Source organism: Colossoma macropomum, unplaced genomic scaffold (assembly GCF_904425465.1).
Source record: "Colossoma macropomum unplaced genomic scaffold, Colossoma_macropomum, whole genome shotgun sequence".
Lineage (NCBI taxonomy): Eukaryota > Metazoa > Chordata > Actinopteri > Characiformes > Serrasalmidae > Colossoma > Colossoma macropomum.
This window is the reverse complement of record NW_023494798.1, coordinates 21,162,647-21,182,509: the sequence shown is the minus strand read 5'-3', so window position 1 is coordinate 21,182,509 and position 19,863 is coordinate 21,162,647. Positions and strand designations below refer to the sequence as shown.

The window sequence follows — 19,863 nt, the reverse complement described above, 5'->3', positions numbered from 1 at the left end:
GCAATGGGTGCACCTTAAAGCTGAATGCACTCATTAGAAAGGTTGTCTGGATGTTTTCGGACATTATTACTACATGAGTACTACAAAATTAATAATGAAATACGTGAATATAGTACAATAATATTGTCATACTACTGGGGCCCTACAAAATTTTCTATAGTTTTCCATAGTAAATGTGTGGACTTCCATATGAAAGTGTAATAGAACTCATAATGCCTGTCAACACTCTTTTCTTCCAACCATTCTCCACAGTCAATTTCCAAGAATGACCACGAGCGTCACAATGGCAACGGACGCCCATTACATGACACGCTCACAAGCCATATTTAGTGCACAACGCAGGAGACATGGGAACTGTTCTAAACATGCACTAAGAAATCATCCAGCGTCTTCCTCCTTTTTTAGCTCTTTGCGGCAAGATTGTTGATATTTGGGCCACTAGACTAGCCTGAGCCAGAGCGGTGTCCAGTTACACACTCACACATACACGCTGAGAGGGAGAGCAAGGAAGAGAGAAACATACAGAAGAAAGGTAGAAGCAGAGAACGTGGGAGAGAAGAGAGTGTGACCTGAGTGTGCATGTAAGACTGATTTCCACCTACAGTTTACTTGAGCAGAGTCGTGTAAAGGGCAGCAGTGTCAGACTGAGCTCCACAGCTGTCTCTGCACAAGGAGTTCCCACTGACCCTGAGTGGAACCTGGAGGTCTCCAGTCATTCTGTTTCACTACATCAGCATACGACCACACTGCTACAAGAACAGGTACAGTAACATTGTTTGTCTTTCTTTAAAATAATAAATATTGTGACCACATATTTTTGTCTGTGTCTTATAAAGCAGTCATGACTTAACAAGAGCCTAACCCCTGCTTGCTTATGTCCTAAAGCCTATTATGGTTTACTTGTTATGCTATTATCTATATTAACACACTTGATTCTCAGTGGTTTATGGTAAGCATATGGTATGGTGTAGTAGAGTATTATATGGTATGTATAGGAAGGGTTTCCTTCTAAAGTGCATTATAGATGCCTTTCAAGAATTTTCTCTCCTTTTTTCATTATATACATTATTTGGAGAAAAAAAAAATACACAAACGTTTCCATGCTATATTATGATTAATATCACCTTTATGACAGCAATAAAAGTGTGTTTTAGATTATATGTCAGATATTATTATTTTAAAAAACTTGTTATATCCAAAATTGTTAATGAGAATACACAATTTTGAAATAAAACTCTTCATATAATACTTTACACTGTATAACAATGATAAAAATGGTAAACGTTTCTGTGGTTAACTGTAAACTGTTCTCCTGCAGATTGACAGTAATCTAAGATTGATTTGCACATAGCCTGCTTACTCATGGCTTCATTACTAATTAGTGATAATACACTTAATATTTTTTATATGGAGTGAACAGCTACCGTTTTCTGTGACGTTGCCGGCGTCAACCTTCACGCACTGACGCATACCTCTCCAGCAGTCCTCCTGGCTATTTTCTGCTTGCTCAACTTTGCCCCAGTTGGTATGCCTCCAGTCATATGACATGGAAAAAGAAACTCAAGCGTTACACTGTCACTAGTACAACCTGTGAGGACAACACTACCTGACTGAGTAACCTATGACCTATAAATCTGTCATGAAGGGACTGCTCACTTTAACATAAACCTGTTGGTGGCAATAACACTAAAACTTTTAACAAGTGCAAAATTCAAAAGAAATATTTTCTTTGTGTTGGGTAGATTAATGCCTTATGGGCCCTCATTTTTGGCCTTTCTAAAATAAACACAGACGTTTGAAACTTTTAAAAGACATTTTATACATTGTTATTGATGTTTGTAATGGACATTAACATAAATTTTACCCTAGCAACACTTTCACTAAAGAGCCTTAGGGTAAAGTGTATGTACAACAAGCAAATGAACTAAAACTAGAGACTTATTTTTTAAAACCCAGAAGTCATTAGGCATAAAGGCCTAGAAGGCCCTGAGAGTTCCCCACTGTTATGAACTTATGAAACACTCCTATCACATTTTTCTGACCTGCTGTTCTGTTCCTTCAGCGTGTGCGATGGCAGAGGCCCACCAGGCGGTGGCCTTCCAGTTCACCGTCACCCCGGAGGGCATCAAATTACAGCTGAGCCGCGAAGTGCTCAAACACATCTACCTGTCTGGAGTGACATCATGGAGAAAACGTGCCATTCAGTTCAAAGTGAGTGGACCTGGTATCAGCTCCTAATAATCTGGATAAAATGGTTTATAATAATCTAAATAAAATGCATTTATAGCCTCACTAACTGGTAGTAGGAACAAGAGCAGTAACACAGCAGGTGAAAACTACTATAGACTAGATTAGGCACCTACAAGAAAAAAGAAAAACTAGAGTTATAAAAATGTTGAGGTATATGTGAACAGTACTGATATTACAAGACAAATATTTAAGCTATTCTATAATAATATCATAGGAGATGAAAAATACCTCACTTTACTACATCCTGACTGAAAGGCATTCTTGTAGTTCCTTGAGTAACATATATTTCCTAGATTAAAACTGTCAATTTTTTCAATAAGTAAACATAATGGAACGCTGTACTGGCTATATTATACTAATAGTTTTCTGATTATTTCTGTTTTGAGTAGAATGGCATCCTCACAGAGGTCTATCCTGCAAGTCCATCCAGCTGGTTATTCATGGTCATTGCAATAATGAGCTCCGTGTATGCCCGAGTAGACCCCTCCATGGGAATGATTGACAGCATCAAGAAAGTTTTACCTGTGAGGTCTGTATATCTGTACCACAAACATAGAAACACTTTAAAGCCATAATTACCAGCTTGTAAATATAGTACATTCCCACGGATTATCAAAGATTACATTAGATTATAGGTGCCTAATTGGATAATTATGTTAGGCGCCAACACACCAGCAAACATGCAAACAGAAATACATTAATGATAGCTTTTGTGCTATTTTTGCTGTTGACATTTTGTTCTTGAATTACGAGCATGGCCTATGGCTTTGGGAATGGCAGCCCAACCCCTTGTTTCAGTGTCATATAAAATGGTCAGACTATTTTGTTGTTTAATATAATTGTGGCTTTACTTTACATTTAATAGCATGCTGTTGCTGTATCTCTATTTTTTAATTTTTTGCAATCATTTGAACACAGAAGCTGTTTCTTACATTGTGACAACATTTTTTGCAATGAACGGACCAATAGAAATGCTCCAGAATTACTCTGAAAAACACCACTTTATATTAACTTACATTAAAACTTTAAAATGTTTTTGCCTTCTCTTGTAAAATTACCACTTTTGAGTTACTTTTTTGGACAGCAACAATATGCTATATTTGAGTAGTCTGTAATACAATTAAATTCATTTGTTTTACATTGGAAAATCTCTCTTATCTGGCATGATGTTGTAATGGGCTGATATAAGGGCTGAAATGAGGCCTACACCCTTCTTATTTAAATATTCAAGAGGGGATCTAAACCATAACGTTTGCATATTTTAGCTTAGATGAGACATTTTACATGATTTCTTTCATACTAAGTCAGTATTTTCTAATAACATTTTTTGATATTTTCTTCTCTGTAGTGACTACCTTACAGTTCAGACTCAGACGGTGTTGAGTGCTATCCTGTTTGCCACGGCCCTGTGGTTGTCCCTGATTCTGCTGCTACGCTACACTCTGAAAGCTCTGCTCTCCTACCACGGCTGGATCTTTGAGCCACATGGCAAAATGAGCGCCTCCACCAAGCTCTGGATGGTAGGGTACACATAGTCAGGCATAGAGGCCTGGAGAGGGAGAACAATCACTGAAAGACTTTCCATTCATTGTTGGAAGCAGTTTGCAGATGCCTGATTCAGAGCATGTTTCTCGTTTTAGAGTCTAGTGAAGATGTTTTCGGGTCGTCGGCCTTTGCTCTACAGTTTCCAGGCTGCTTTACCAAGACTGCCTGTTCCCAACATTGATGACACCATCCAAAGGGTGAGAAGTCCCTCTTGGTCAAGAGATAGGGACAAGAAATAATACCTTTACACAATGCATTTTCAAAAGAAATCAATGGTATAGAGGTTTCCCATTATTCCAAACGTAGTCAATCAACCAAGACATTTTTGGTTTCCAAAGTTTGTTTTAATAGTTTTGCACTGGAGCTATGAGGCTAATGTAGCTAACAAGTAATGGAAGCTTGCAAGAAATTTTCATAATTAGGCCTCAAATGGCATCAAGTTGTTAAGTAATCCCAAATGGACTTGCTTATGGTTTCTGATGCTGCATGACATGCTGTTATCTGTAAAAGTGAACTATTCCTCAAAAGATGGGCCACATCTGTTTCTTTATATGTGACTCTTTCAGTATCTTGAATCAGTGCGACCCCTACTGGACGATGACCAATACAAACAAATGGAAATTGTGGCCACTGAGTTCAAAAAGGACCAAGCCCCCAAACTGCAAAAATACCTTCTGGCAAAATCCTGGTGGGCCAATAATTATGTAAGTAAATCTAAATATAGGCTTTCCTATTTTAACTAAGCTCATTTTTGAACAGTAAAATGAATGTGTGTAGGTGATTAAACTGCACTGTGTCTGTGTTAAGGTGAGCGACTGGTGGGAAGAATACATCTATCTGAGAGGACGAGGCCCTATCATGGTGAACAGCAACTTCTACACCATGGTGAGGACAACAAGGGTGACGACACCACAATTCATATAACTAGTAGTAGGAAAAACGGACCAAGCCAAACTTCCATTGCTTTTTTTTTAATAAAGGAATTTAACATTATTTATAAACTTATATGGGTAGTACATGGAAATTGTGCTGCAAAAACATTTGAAATCCATTGTGATCACAAGAACCAATTCATTTACATTTCCTCCTACTCAGCCTACAGTGGTTTAGACCACCCATTCACACTGAAGTTATAAGGAGTGTTTCAGTTCTGAGTGCTGTTTGAATGAGGCACAAAATAGAACAGCCAATTAGAACAGAGTCTTAAAGGCACAGTAAGAAAAACTGCCTGTTTAATGAGGAATAGAGAGGTTGGAATGTGGTCATGCACAAATGAATTGTGACTATTTTGGTACTTAAACCACACAAATGTTATAACTGGACCTCAAAAGAAAAAGGCAAGAAAAAATGAAGCATATAGACGTTAAGCACCAAAGTGTATATCTATCGTTTTATGAAGCTGAATGTATCTTTGCTGCTAAAAAGGCAAAGAAATGAGTGTATCAACTAAATGTGTAGGTTAGGAACTACTTTTAGCCTAGACAGCTACGTTAGATGAAGTGAATGCACTTTGATTGCAGGTCATATGGAGTTATTTACTTAATTGTCAGGTTATTTGATTTATGTAACACCAATGCAAATTGAATATAATTGTTTGATGTCTGGTTTTCATTGTAGATATCACAATGAATGTTATCAGGATATTAGTCTTGGTATAACTAGTTTTGTTCATAAGGCCTTATATGTGAAAAAAAAGCTAACAGCTCCATCTGTCTTTCTCAGGACATGCTGTATACAATCCCCACCCACAGACAGGCAGCACGAGCAGGAAATGTGGTCCACGCCATCCTGCAGTACCGCCGTAAGCTAGAGCGAGGAGAGCATGCCCCGGTACACACAAATACCCCGAATACTGCAGCTTACATCTGAGAACAAAGACTAGAGCTTTCTGTCATTTTGTTATACTTTTAAAATGAAATCACATGATTGCATCACTGATTTGGAGATTGAATTTGTTACATGTATAATAACTGTATAATGAGCATGTAAATGTGTATAGTGAACTACACACAGTCAGTTGACATTCTGTAGACCTCGATATCCACAGGTTCACGTCTGTACTTCCAAGACTTTTTTCTGTTTTTTTTCGATGACAAAGATCAAAAAAGCTAAACTTGTCTTAAGTTTAACTTTAGACTTAAGGATGTCTTTTCTTTCCATAAAACAAGACTGTACGCATACAATAATTCATAATCATAATAAAATATCAACTCTATTACTTAAAAACACAAAAATGGTACTGAGTGAAATTTCAGAACCAGCACTTTAGAAAAATTCTCCGCTTGTTTTAGTGTGATAAAATGAAGAGAAATATAATTAACATAAAATTACAATATGCTTTTGTTATTGCCATCAATACCATTATTGTCTATATTTGACTGACTTAATTTTGTCTTCACAGATGAGAGCTCTGGGGGTGGTACCTATGTGCTCCTATCAGTATGAGAGAATGTTCAACACCGCTCGAATCCCTGGCCTTGAAACAGGTAATGACCATGTGTATATCTGTGTATAAAAGAACTGGATGAGAAAGCTAATACTGCAATCAGATGCTCCATTTTACAGCATGATGGATGATCATTACTGTCCTTGATTGCCAATATGGAAATCTGACCACTGACATTAAAAAATAAGCAAACAACAGAATTCAAACATGATAATTGTAATATCCACCATCAACAACACAAGGACAAACAGCACAACACTTCTCACCACTCTAGATGTGCATTTGATCAGAGGTGGACACTAAAACAACTAGCAGTAATAGTTCTGCTCAATTCCTCACGTAAGCTGTCATAATTAGTCAAATGAATAATGGTAGTAGGGATGAAAACCAATAGTGCTGATGAGTTGAATGTCTAGATACAGTATAATCGAGTGGTCACTGAAATACTGCTCAACTCAGTAAAAGTTTCTTATATGAGTAATATGGTAAAACCTCACCAATGTTAGGGGTCAGGTCAGTGTCTGTGCCATTTACTGATTATATCTGGGCAAATCACTGCATGATACAGAAGCTGAATAACTATTTTGTGTTCAGATTATGTCCAACATCTGAGGAACAGGAAGCACCTGGTTGTGTACCACCGAGGACGCTTCTTTAAGGTGTGGCTGTATTATGGTGGTCGCCATCTCTTGCCTTCAGAACTGGAGCAGCAGTTTCAGCACATCCTCAACGACACCACGGAGCCTCAGCCTGGAGAACTCAAACTTGCCTCACTCACAGCCGGGAACAGGTGAACACAATACACACATAAATAGCCATATATTTGTAATATTATTATATTTTTAATCTCAATATATCTAATTAGAATATTAGCAAGTAACTAATATTGCTTTAAGCAAATTGCAAAAGCACTGCTATTCTCATTTTGTGTCCTATTAATTTGTCTTTAGATATTTTCAGGGTAGTGCACTCAATTAAACTATGCCAGCATGCAGATTATATTTTGACTTCCTTTATAATCACTTACAAAACTGACTGCTCCTTCACACTGGGCAGTTTCAGAACTGTACTCACAAAACTTCTGCTCTACATCGCTAGAGTTCCCTGGGCCAAAGCACGGCAGAAATACTTCAGTGATGGGCTCAACAAGATGTCTCTAGATGCCATTGAGACAGCTGCCTTTTTCCTGACCCTGGATAATGAGGCACATGGATATGACCCTGAAAGGCCAAGGTCGATGGATCTCTATGCCAAATCCCTACTGCATGGAACGTGCTACGACAGGTATGGGGGAGTTTGCAGAATTGCTTTTCGTGTGTCTTTGGAGCTGAGTCATTAAGAATAGAATTACTGTGGTTATGTAAAGACGCACCTGCAGTCTGCTTATTACAATGCATCAGGCAAAAGAGAATCTATCTTTAGATGCATAGAATGACTCATAACAATCCATAGTATGCAAAAACACTCTCTTACTGTCGACCTCTCTCACTGTGCTCTTTTATCAGGTGGTTTGACAAATCTTTCAATCTGATTGTCTACAAGAATGGTAAAATAGGGGTGAATACAGAGCATCATGGGCAGACGCCCCAATCATTGGGCACATGTGGGAGGTAAGCATGGACAGTATGACTATGAATTATCTGATTTATTAAACAGATAGTTTGGATTCTAAAAGCTGATTTGCTGAGCCACATTTGATATGCCCACATATGATCACAAACATAATTTTACTTCTGTATTAATATGCCAAGTCGTTAAAAACCATCTTGCTCTTCATAGAATAATAATTGTATTGTTTGGCATTAAGCAAAGCTGGGTATTGATACTTTTCGGTACTGATACCAATATCTTCTCTTTAATATTGATTCATAAACGATACTTTTTCCAACGCCTTCTTTTAAATTACAGACCAACAGTGGGTGTGGCTTAAATCAGAACTGATTGTGAATTGCTGGAAATGGGTGTATTTACCCCCCGCGGACATTAAGAAAATGCACACAGAATGAAATTTAGACAGCGAGTCCAGTCTAGAGTTTGGAACAAGCATGCTTTTTGTCTCACGAATGCTGATAAGTCTGACTTAGATATTGAAATTTACTATTAAATATCATAACTTTTTTCAATACTCAGTAATAATAATTAAACACTTTGCTCTGTACCATAAAAGTATTGAATTATAATACCTGGCCCTAGTAGCCATAGCCTACTAGTAACAAAATACACTATATGGCCAAAGGTATGTGGACACCAGATCATCATAGCTATATGAGCTTGTTGGACATCCCATTGCAAAACTAGGCACATTAATATGGAGGTTACCCCCTTTTACAGCTATTATGGCCTCCACTCTTCTGTGAAGGCTATTCACAAGATTTTGCAGTGTGTCTATGAGAACGCCCCAGACCATTATCCTTCCTCCACCAAACTTTACTGTTGGCACTATGCATTCTGGTAGGTAGCCATCTCCTGGCATCCACCAAACCCTGCCAACGGTCTAAGTTCATGACACTGAGCTCTTTGGTATGACCCATTCTACTGCCAGTGTTTTCCTGTGGATAGTGCATGGATATGAGCTTGATTTTATACACCTGTTAGCAATGGTTGTGGCTGAAACACCTGAACTTAATGATTGTCTACATACTTTTGCCCATATAGTGTAAATTAGAAGAAGAAGCCTTTTTTATTGGCATTATTTATTTATTTCTTACACATCAGTGAAAAATTTCACATCTTGTCAAATTATAACCAGTGATAGTTGATAGAAAACATTGTATGTGTTCCCTCCAGGACATTTTGGCTACAGATGTCTTCCGCTTGGGTTACACTGAGGAAGGCCACTGCAAAGGAGACATCAATAAAGGTCTGACTTTCCCGACTAGGCTACAGTGGGACATTCCAAAAGCGGTATGATTTACCAACTGCAGTGATGAAAGGAAGTGGGTTAAAAGAAATGGTTTCACTTGTACTTACTGTAGCATATGACCCTTCTCTCTCTTCATCTCAGTGTCAGGAGATTATTGAAGGCTCTTATGCAATCGCAAAGGAGCTGGCTGACGATGTGGATTTCTGCTGCTGTGTGTTTGATGAATTTGGGAAAGGCCTGATCAAGAAATCCAGAACAAGCCCTGACGCCTTCATCCAAATAGCGCTACAGCTTGCTCACTTCAGGGTATGGAAAATACTCATTAAGACACATTTTCTTCAACAGCCTACCTTTGTATTATTGACGATCACTGGTGTTTTTTTCTTTGCATGTTTGGAGTAGGACAAAGGTGAGTTTTGTCTTACATATGAGTCCTCGATGACACGGATGTTCCGGGAAGGACGGACAGAGACTGTTCGTTCCTGCACCATTGAATCTACAGCCTTCGTTCGGGCCATGGAGGATGAGGCCTGTATGGTAAGAGCAGACTCTGAGGTGGGAGGGGGGAGTGATAGGCCTACTGACATAGAGAACCAACATTTTATTGAGTTTAAATAAGAAAAGCCCAAACTTTTTGTCTTTGGGGCCAAAATACAATTTTTATGGTGGCCTGTGGGCCAAGGGCCAAAATTGAGTACCTGAGTAATATTTTGTTACTGAAATACTTCAAAAATACATTTGGGCAGGCCTGTTTTACATTTATAGAGAAAATGTACTTAATATTCTGTCTATTTGTGCTCTTCGATAAGCAGAACGAGCAACGGCTGGCCCTGTTCCGGAGAGCCGCAGAAAAACACCAGAACATGTATCGTCTGGCCATGACAGGAGCTGGCATTGACCGCCATCTCTTCTGCCTCTACATCGTTTCCAAACTACTGGACATTGAATCCCCCTTTCTCAAACAGGTATGAGGAATCAGATAGAAAACAGATTTGATATGTCATCAAATTGAAAGAGCTAAAGGCTAAACATGAATGTATATCCTCCAGGTTCTTTCAGAGCCTTGGCGTCTCTCCACGAGTCAGACTCCTCAGCATCAGCTCAACCTTGTTGATATGCAGAAATTCCCTAAATATGTAGGAGCTGGAGGAGGCTTTGGCCCTGTGAGTGTTTCATTCACCTAACAGGACACTGGACATCACTTTGCACTCTGCTCCTCAGGCAAAACAAGACATTAATGCTTATAATCCTATGCAGTACATAAGTATCCAGCATTCATCAGATACAACTACATCAAATTGTAACCTACATGTTCATTGTGAATTTGCTGAAGCTTTAGTTTACCTGAAACTTTCAGTTTATTCTGACTATTTGCTTGCAGGTTGCTGATGATGGTTATGGAGTTTCTTATAATATTGTCGGGGAGAATCTCGTCACATTCCACATCTCCAGCAAGTACTCTTCCCCAGAAACGGTAAGACACGCACAGGTCTAATGTGACATCTCTCTATGACAACTGCTAGAGCTACAGAGCTACCACTAAAACAGAAATGTAGCAATTTTATGTTTTGTTTATACATTATCTATATTGGGCTCAGGGGTGATAAATTAGTTTATTTTAACCACACGGAGACATTGAGAGAAACGAAATGGTGTGTCTTAAGGACGAAGGTGAAACGTACAGTTGGAACCAAAGGTTTGGACACCTGGTAAAATTTCAGATTTTGTATTCTACAAAGAACTTTTGTAGTTCAAGCATATCATCGGCTCCATACTTTCACTTTTAATTGGGCAGGATTTTAACATACTCACACTTTTATTTAAGTACAGTTTCTCTGCAATTTTCCCAACACTGGTAATCAGCTACATGTTTTAAGATATATTAAGCAAAAAATTATGCTCCTGGATCAATTCACCTCTCTCTCTGTCCACAGGACTCACATCGCTTCGGGCAGAACATCAGACAGGCCATGCTGGACATTAAAGCACTGTTCAACCAGAAGCAGAAGGCAAATTAACTATCAACAGCATGAAGTGAAGACATCACAACACACAAACCATACATGGCTGGCCAGCTGCACGGCTTAGAGCTTACAGGACGATCACAGAACACAGAGAACCTGTAAAAATCTGTACAGTTATTATATATATATTTCTAATTTTTTTGAATGTAATGAATCTGTTTTAATTTACTGCTTTTTCAATTAAGAAATAACAAAAACTGTAGAATATTAAGAAAAAGCTAAATTCAGGTATATTTTTAAGAAAAATCCTTAAAGTTCTGTAAATGTACACAATGTAACATACTTGTAGAGAAATAGTGTACAGTGTACAATTGTAAATACTGACTTTAATGTACTTGAAGCATGTTGATTTCCTTTGAAAGTTACAGGTTAGATGGTTTGGGGCAGTGGAGTAATGTCCACCTAGTATATTTATGCATATTCCATTAAATTATTTGACTTTTTGCTCATCTGTCCAACACTGAAAGCTTACAGAGGTAATTTAACTGATTTTTCAAAAACCTACAGTCAAATCAATAAGATGTTAACAAGTCATTCAGAGGGCTTTGATGTGAAATGCTCTATTTTAGATCAACTTATTATGAATTATTCACAATGGTGGTGGCCAAATGTCTCAACCATTTAATGCCTTCAAGACTTACTTCATAGAAACTTATTACGGGAAACTGTTACAAATATACATACAACCTGTTTTGTAAAAAAGTTTGGCCTTTATCTTTAAAATACATGCAGTGTGTTGTAAGACCAGGATCCAAAGACTTGTGTGAATTGTAGTCATGGCGACCCCTGGTTCCTTTAACCACCATTGTAAAGAAATCTGAGTCAGTTCTTTGACGCTCAGAACAACTGTTTACATCTCAACAAATGAAATGTAGACATTTAGAAAAATCAGTAGAATTCTTGTTTAATTGATCTCAGTCTACACTACACGACTACACTGCATTTATCTGGAATTGTCAGTTCCACCTATCTCTCACCATAGGCGTGCTCAGAATTTTTTATTATTGGTTGAAGACTATCAATATAATGTAACAGAGCGTTTCTGCTAGAGTCCTAGAACAAAAAGCAATATTTACAAATAATTCTGGGTATAAATAAAAAAAGACAATGCTAAAACAAAGTCAGCTTTTGCTAGTTCAAACCTCAAAGAGAATCTCCAGCTCTAGTCAAGCACACACTATTATGGGTCCTTTCATCACACGCAAACAAAGGCACATGTTTCCCAAGAAATTAAAAAAGATCAGATTTATTCAGGGGGCATAAAGGCATATGTCACCATTAGTGAATCAGACAGAGAAAAAGAAAGAAAGAAGAGAGAGAGAGAAAGAAGAGATCATCAAAGGGTCTTCATAGGAGAATATAAAAACTTAACTCTATCACAGAGAAGAATCTAATGAAGTCTATATGAAACCGTGAATATCATACAATATATAAACTGCATCTCAGCTGTTTACATTCTCCGACAAATATCAACACACTGCCATTTAAGGTAGACATGGTACACTTTGAAGAATATGTGGTCTTGATTATTATTTTAAAGAGGTATTACTTTTGATTCATTCAGTCTATTCAAAACCATGAAAGGGTCACTTTATTTGATTGGTTGAGGGGAATATAATACAAAAGTCAAAGTTAAAAAAAAAGAAAAAAAAAGAAAAACAAAGACTTCAATTTACTCACATCTTCTTTTCATCAGTTTGTCTTTAGCAGTGAGCTGAAGGCATCGGTTACAGTCTGAACTACTGCTAGGCTGAGCGAAGAACCAAAACATTGTGTGTTGCTACAACATATGAGCACACTAGTGATTCTTATATCAGTGAGTCTGTGTACGGTGGAGTTTGGGGGAGTCAAACTTTGAAGAGGAACAGAAGATTCACAATGAATCAACAGTATCAGATTATCATCATACTCTTCATTTACTGTAGAAGCTGCCTTACAGCTACATGCTTCTGCAGCTTTTTGTAACAGAAAACTATAGACACAAAAAGCAAATGTTTTTTATCTTTTTTATCCTTTGTTCTTTTTTTAAGATTTCTTTTAACTTTTGTGCATGTCCATGGGGTATCTGCCAAGGCCACAGTGGGCAGGTGGCGTTTGAATCTACTCTTGTGGTGGTGCTAGAGTAAACTAACTGTTCAGGAAAGCTGGGTCAGGTTTAGGACGTAGTTCCTGGGGTGGTGTTGACGTTCTGTGTGGCCACCTGTGGCGCGACCTCGATGATGCGGGGTTTATCGATGATGCGAGCTGTGCGGTTGCCTTTCTCTACGATGCCTATGATCCATGCCTGGTGGCCCTCGCCATATTTGGGAGACTTGATCTCAGCACAAAAACGAGCAGCCTGCTCCCGGGGAAGACAGATTAGCAAGCCTCCTGCAAAAAATGCCAGAGAGAAAAAACCGAATGACAGTGCACAGCACAAATGTTCACAAATTTGCACTGCCAAACACTGTACACTCTGCAAGTACAAGTATGTCTAGTCAATTTGAATACACTGTAGGGCTGCAATGATTAGCCAACATTATACTGCAACACACTACAAAAAGCACTGGAGGCGGTAAGACTTCTGTTGTTTCACTGCACCATAAAAGAAGAAATCTCTTGTTGCGTTAACTAAACGTTTTTTGCCAGACCCATAGCCTCAGGTCTCATAGACTTTGAATGTACATTCTGTGACATCATCACGCTGAATCTGTGAGGCTACAGGGCTACTAGCATATTAAAGCAGTAATGAGAGGCCGTTTTAGCTCAACTAACTTGCATGGTTGATATCCACACCAAAATCTTCACATTTTCACACAAATATTTCATTACTTTATTACATCAAAAGATACTCTTTTTTTGTTTGTTTCATTTTTTTATTTGTATTTTTTTGGAATTCCTCCCGTTTCACTTGCATTTCGCTACGAATTTTGGTAACTCCACAAGCAAAGTCTGCTGAAGCCTGCATCCCAAGCGACCTCTCTGGAAGGTTGCAAAAAGTCTGCATTATCCCCCTTATGAATAAACAGTAGAATTAGACAGCCTGAGCCACCTGTGGATTTCCCGTTAACATGCATGTTAAATCTATGTTTCTACTAAGTCCAGAGAAGACCGGAAATCTAGTTTAGGCATTAGACTAATGACTGAGCTCTGACAGGTCAAACCACAGAAGGCATAAAGACTCGACTAGTCGATTAACTGAATTCTAAAAGTTAGATCAATCGATTACAGAAATAATTGTTAATTGCAGCCTGATTGCTTTTTGTTCCTAAATGTTACGTAAATAGTGTTTCAGCGTCTCTCCCCTAAGAAAGTAACAAGATAAATCAAACTGCCTGACTGGCACGGAGCTCTACGTCATTCACTGGAAAGCTGAGTCTCTCTCACCTGAAGTCTCCGGGCAGGTGCCGTGCATGAGGCCAAACATGTTCCCGCAGGCTTTGCTGACCGCAGCCATCTTAGCAAGGACAGGCAGGTTGTGAATGACAAAGGAGACCTCGCTGCGCTGCTGCCGAGCAAGATTCTGTGCATGTCCCAAAATCCCAAAGCCTGTGATGTCAGTGGCAGCGTGCGCATTGAATGTGTGCATCAGGCCTGCCGCTAGAGACAGAGAGAGACACCAGGAGAGGGATGAGTGTGGAGAGCTCTGTGTGTGTGTGCGCCTATATTGTTATTTGTAAATGTCCAGTACTAACCTGTTCTGTTGAGTCTGGCCATGTTCAACATGGCCTCCTGATAGGCTAGCTCCACATCCTCTTGAGTCACTACTAACTTTATCTTGTTCCATTTCTCTGGCTGAGAGGAAGGGAGAGATTTTATATAACCATATAATCAAAGTAAATTTTAATTTCACTATTAATTAGACTAGAGACAATGTGAATGTGCTATTTCAGACTAGATTTGTTATAAGATTGGATTGGATTCATTCTATTTTGCCTCCCTCAGATTCCTGATCTTGCATTTTCTGCTGGTGTCAGCCTCATAGAAACAGATACTCCACATTTATTCCAGACTTATATATGATTGCATTCAGCAGAATGTGTACAATACTAAAATACATTTCTTACTGCACTTGTAACTATCTACAAATAAACCTTTCATTTTTACAGAATGCTAATCCAGCTGGACTTCGTCTCAATTTCTTTTTATAAATGTATGTACTTCAAGACCAGCATTAACAGACATGTACATGAAAGTATCAGACATCATCCAAGAAATCCCACCTCAGTGCACCCTAAGTATATACCAAGTAAAGTATGATGCTGATCTCAAAAATAAAATAAATAAAAATAAGTAATTTTGGTGCTATATTGGCCCTATTCCAGCACTACTAAGTATAATCACTGAACTTGTATCAAAATATAAGGGACAGACTCACGATGTCCAGCCACTGATGTACCACTACTGCCACCTGAGTTCCCAGAGGTTTGGTAAGAACCAGCACATCCCCTGGCACTGCATTATCTGGCCTTTAGCACACAGAGGAGCACACCGTCACAGACACACAAAACAGATTATTAAAGGAATGATAAATGCACAAAGTACAAAAAGCAACATACGTGAAATCAACAAACATGCTTACATGATGAACTCATTTGGCTGGCACACTGTTGTGGCAACACCCCCCAGGACTATCCAGGGGTTCACAACAGTCTGACCACCAGTCACTGAGGTGCCAGCCTCTTCTGACGCATCCTTAAAACCCTGTATTATCAGCGGCATCACTTTGTCCCGCTCCTACATGTATGTTAACACAAACACAAGCATACAAATTAGAGGGCTCAATTCTCTAAGCAAATACAAATCTTTTTGGGTCAAAGCCCTCCAACTATTATGCTCTATCACACAATACAGAGCGAAGAGGCTTGACCTCATATTTACGGTAGACAGAAAAGCTTTAATTTTCAAACATTCACTGGTGTTTTTAACAGTCTCACCTTTTCTGAAAGTTTGTTACTAACACCCAACAACATCAACATGTTATCACACTCAGTCACTCCCATCGCATAAAGGTCACTCAAGACGTTGGCACACGCAATTCTGCCCTGAAAAGGAAACACAGGTTGAATTTATTATTTTGTATTTTGCAGTTCTCAGTAGGCTAAAAGCTAAGGATGGGCAAAATAGTCAAATTTGACATTTGAATTTGTGAGGTATTATTCCGACAATGGCCACATCAGATGTACGAGACTAGAGACAGCAATGCCACTCGGCATCTTACAATTACCGTGCTGTATTAACTCAGACCCAAAAAAACATATTCATTTAGGTGACATATGGCTTGACATTTACCTAGAAAAAAGTGTCACTCTGTAGTCTTTAAGATAGACAGGCAAATGCTAATCGTCTTGTTTTCGTCTCACTTAACATTACTAGCACAGTCACATTATATCTTTTAGCTCAAAAACAGAAAGCATGTGAAGAGTTAGTAAAAATATACACACACAAATATATACATACACACATACATATATATATCAATCTAAACACATACACATACATAGTTCCATTAAATCCACATGAGAGTAGAGTATAAAATGAACTTGAGCTTCTTGTTTATGTGTCCTTTTCTTCAACGCTTCTTATGTGCTACAGCTGCACTTTGTACTATCTGCCGGTACGTGAAGTGTGACGCGAAGCTTCTTGTCCACTGTGCGATAGTTGGCTATATTAATCTTTTTTTGGTTCCTTCTTTGGAGTATACACTTTTTTTTACACTTTCATGACTACATGAATATTCAAAGACACTGACCTATCACTACTAATTGCAGACTCAGGCTGAGTCAAATGGAGACAGTAGTTAAGTTATAAAACTGAAGTGTTTGTTTACCTAGTGTTTCACTGAAAACTGATTAGAAACATCAATTTCCCACTTCTAATTAGCAAAATCTCTGCATGAATAACATGGTACACATTCTATTAGCGTGATGTGTATGTTCTTAAAACATATTTACCATCATGTATGGGTCATCCACTATAGGGTAGATGTAATCTGTGGTCTGCACTAGTGAAAGGCCGCCATGTCTCAGGGGTATCACACAGGTGTCCATGCCGATGCCTGTATAATAGACAAGACTTAAATTACATTTAATGGCCAAACATACATATAGTCATAATGTACATACCCATGTACATTATGACTCACCCTTCTCCAAAACAAAGAAGACTTTGTAGTGCAAACTAATCTAGCTCTTGTGACCACAGTGACTATCCTAATGTGCTTGGATTGGATGGATTGTATAGTTACAAACCCAGTCTGGGCATAACTGCCCCAAGGAACTGCTCATCTTCCTGATAATGGTTCTCCTGCAAGGACTCTAGAAGTTTCTGAAGTACATCCTGCGGAACTTTGCAGCCGGTGCCTTTGAGCTCTGTGAACCGTGTTAGCCTGAAGCTCTTATCCAAGTCGTAACTCTCTGGGTTAAAAGCCTCCCGCACTGACATGGTTTAGAAATTACCGGACCCCACACCAGTCAACACACTGTAAAAGAGAAAGAGAGATTTTTTTTACTGAAATTGCAATTGGACAAAATACAATTTTCAAACTGGCAGGAGTTGCCAATTTTATTTGTATTCTTCTACATCATTTTATGAGTGAAGAAATGTAACCTAATAACACAGAACTCTGAATGCTGGTCTTAATTTCTAGATATATCTATAGACATTTATACATACATACATACATTTTATATATATATATATATATATATATATATATATATATATATATATATATATATATATATATGTGTGTGTGTGTGTCTAAACACACACACACACACATATATATATATATATATATATATATATATATATATATATATATATATATATATATATATATATACACATATACACATATACATACACATATACACATATACATATACATATATATATATATATATATATATACACACACACACACAATAGGAAAGGCATGCTTTTCACAGGAGCATTTTAAAAAGTAAACTGTAAAAGTTTAAATACAAAGATATTTGAACACTGCATTCATGTAAGTTCACTTTAGAGGAGTAACGCAGGTCAGTCCTCCCCTTTAAAACTGCGCGCGTAGTTCGCGCGGCAGAACGCGCTCTTCAGTCACTGGGTTATAAACTCCCAGCAGGTTTAACGTTATTACATTTCATACACAAAGCCACGCAGGTTTTACCGTAGCCTTTAGCCAGGACCAACAACAAACGTACGATTCGCTTCACTACAGGTACAATGACAGAACCTGAGTGCAGGTTAAGCGCTGAAAGTGTCTGAACTGTAGAATCCTGCTGCGGCTAGGCCTGAGCTCCCTACTGTCCACCACAGCTCTGTGGGCCATGTAAGCTACTGCTCCACGAAAACAGCTGTAAAAAGTTACAAACGGTGTGTAGATGAGTCCTTCAACTTCGGCACTGCACATTTACAGCCACGTTGCAGTGCATAAGTGAGCTGAGATGGGGTAAATAAAGTTAAAGAGTGGGCGGTGTTGGTCATGTAGCTGCAGCTGTTTACACGCCGCTGCCCAGTCTGTCCCAACGCGTTAGTCTGCTAACGTTATACTGCAGCAGACATAACGCTCTCTACTACACGAAGCTGAACTCGGACTCTTATTCGACTTTACCCGTTCCACCTTAAATGGCGCAGCAGTTACATTCTGGCGCCTGAAGCGCCCCAGGGGCCAGAATGGAACTGCTGCACCATTTAAGGTGGAACGGGAAAATTCGAACGAAAAGCTGGCGAATAGAAAGCCAACTTCAGTCTCTACTAAACCACTCCTCGCACATGCACACACACAGACATGCGCCGTGAAACATGCACTTCGCTGCTAAGAGTGAAATGAATTAGTTTTTGTGCAGGCCAGTTGAAGTGTTTATAAAATGTCGGCGGTGGAAAAAATTAACCCTTTCAGCGCCCCGCGCCATGAGAGGTGTGCTGCAACTACTCCTAAAAAAACAGCACGAAGACACCACTGTGCGCCTTAGGCGCTCACTCGACCCGCTAAGACATATAAAGGAGCGGGTAAAGGAGCTCTCATCGTACTTTAAGCACTGTGGCACAGTTGTATTCCCGCACCATTTCCCCTTTAATTGAGCAGCTCTCCTTCTCCTTACCGGTTTCGCTTTAGCGGCGCCTCCCGATACAAGAAAAGCCACAGGCCCACAATCCACAGCGAGCGTCCCGGCCGCCCTCACAGAGCGCCTGACTGAAAACACAGCACCGAGCACCGCGCGTTTCCCTCCGGATTACAGAAGGATCCAGCTGCGGGGAGCTAGGTTTAGCACAGAAGTAGAAATACACCTTTTAAAAGTTGGTTTAAGCAGCGGGTCGGTGACACGGAGGCGGATTTGCCAAAAAATGGTGTCGATCACAAAGGGTCCTGATTTGGCGCTGTGGCGCGATTACCTCCCCTTTAAAGAAGCTCAACAGAAAGTAGGGATGGACGATACCACTCACTTAGTTTTCCATCTGATACCAAACTCCGATACCAAAACGCATTTAAAAGTCTTCATCAGCTCGTAAAAAGCTGCAAATGTAGACATCACAAAAATTACATTTCAAACCCGTTGCATTAGTATTAAATAGACCTCCTGTTTAGTGGAGTTAAAGGGAAACTCCACCGATTTTTCAAAAATTCTGCATAATGAAATGACTAAGATGTAAACAAAGTAATTTAGAGTGGTTTGGTGTAAAATGCTCTGTTCTACAGAAACATACAGAGTCAAAATTGTTCACTGTGGTGGTGATAGGAACCAGACGTCCAC

General features: G+C 39.0%; 2 protein-coding genes across 4 annotated transcripts; one reads left to right on the top strand and one right to left on the bottom strand.

The window, feature by feature from the left end:
* The first annotated feature begins 313 nt into the window (after positions 1–313).
* cpt1b (carnitine palmitoyltransferase 1B (muscle)) lies at positions 314–11,572 on the top strand. Its single transcript, XM_036584769.1, is given in 20 exon segments — positions 314–761; positions 2,063–2,211; positions 2,640–2,779; positions 3,599–3,770; positions 3,891–3,992; positions 4,362–4,499; positions 4,603–4,680; positions 5,518–5,625; positions 6,197–6,281; positions 6,836–7,031; positions 7,340–7,525; positions 7,747–7,811; positions 7,814–7,851; positions 9,029–9,145; positions 9,246–9,410; positions 9,507–9,641; positions 9,917–10,069; positions 10,154–10,267; positions 10,486–10,578; positions 11,039–11,572. Coding segments are annotated over 19 exon segments (2,310 nt in total). The 5' UTR covers positions 314–761; positions 2,063–2,070; the 3' UTR covers positions 11,123–11,572.
* A 786-nt stretch (positions 11,573–12,358) lies between these two features.
* sephs1 (selenophosphate synthetase 1) lies at positions 12,359–19,422 on the bottom strand. 3 transcript variants are annotated; one of them, XM_036584770.1, is made up of 9 exons: positions 19,213–19,420; positions 17,359–17,588; positions 17,062–17,165; positions 16,045–16,152; positions 15,690–15,844; positions 15,486–15,576; positions 14,803–14,902; positions 14,495–14,707; positions 12,359–13,498 (listed from the first exon to the last, which is right to left on the bottom strand). In XM_036584770.1, exons 2-9 carry the CDS (start codon positions 17,549–17,551, stop codon positions 13,284–13,286), a joined length of 1,179 nt encoding a protein of 392 aa, XP_036440663.1. In that variant the 5' UTR covers positions 17,552–17,588; positions 19,213–19,420; the 3' UTR covers positions 12,359–13,283. The 3 variants fall into 3 exon arrangements, with proteins under 3 accessions (XP_036440663.1, XP_036440667.1, XP_036440666.1); XM_036584774.1 differs by having other exon boundaries at positions 13,284–13,498; positions 19,400–19,422; XM_036584773.1 differs by having other exon boundaries at positions 13,284–13,498; positions 19,142–19,222.
* Between the last annotated feature and the right edge of the window lie 441 nt (positions 19,423–19,863).

Coding starts and splice junctions, on each gene's coding strand:
- sephs1 (XM_036584774.1), bottom strand. CDS start 17,551: ATGTCAGTGCGGGAGGCTTTTAACCCAGAGAGTTACGACTTGGATAAG. Junction 15,577..15,689: donor CAGCCAAATGAGTTCATCAT/GTAAGCATGTTT, acceptor TGTGTGCTAAAG/GCCAGATAATGCAGTGCCAG. Junction 14,708..14,802: donor GGCCAGACTCAACAGAACAG/GTTAGTACTGGA, acceptor CTCTGTCTCTAG/CGGCAGGCCTGATGCACACA.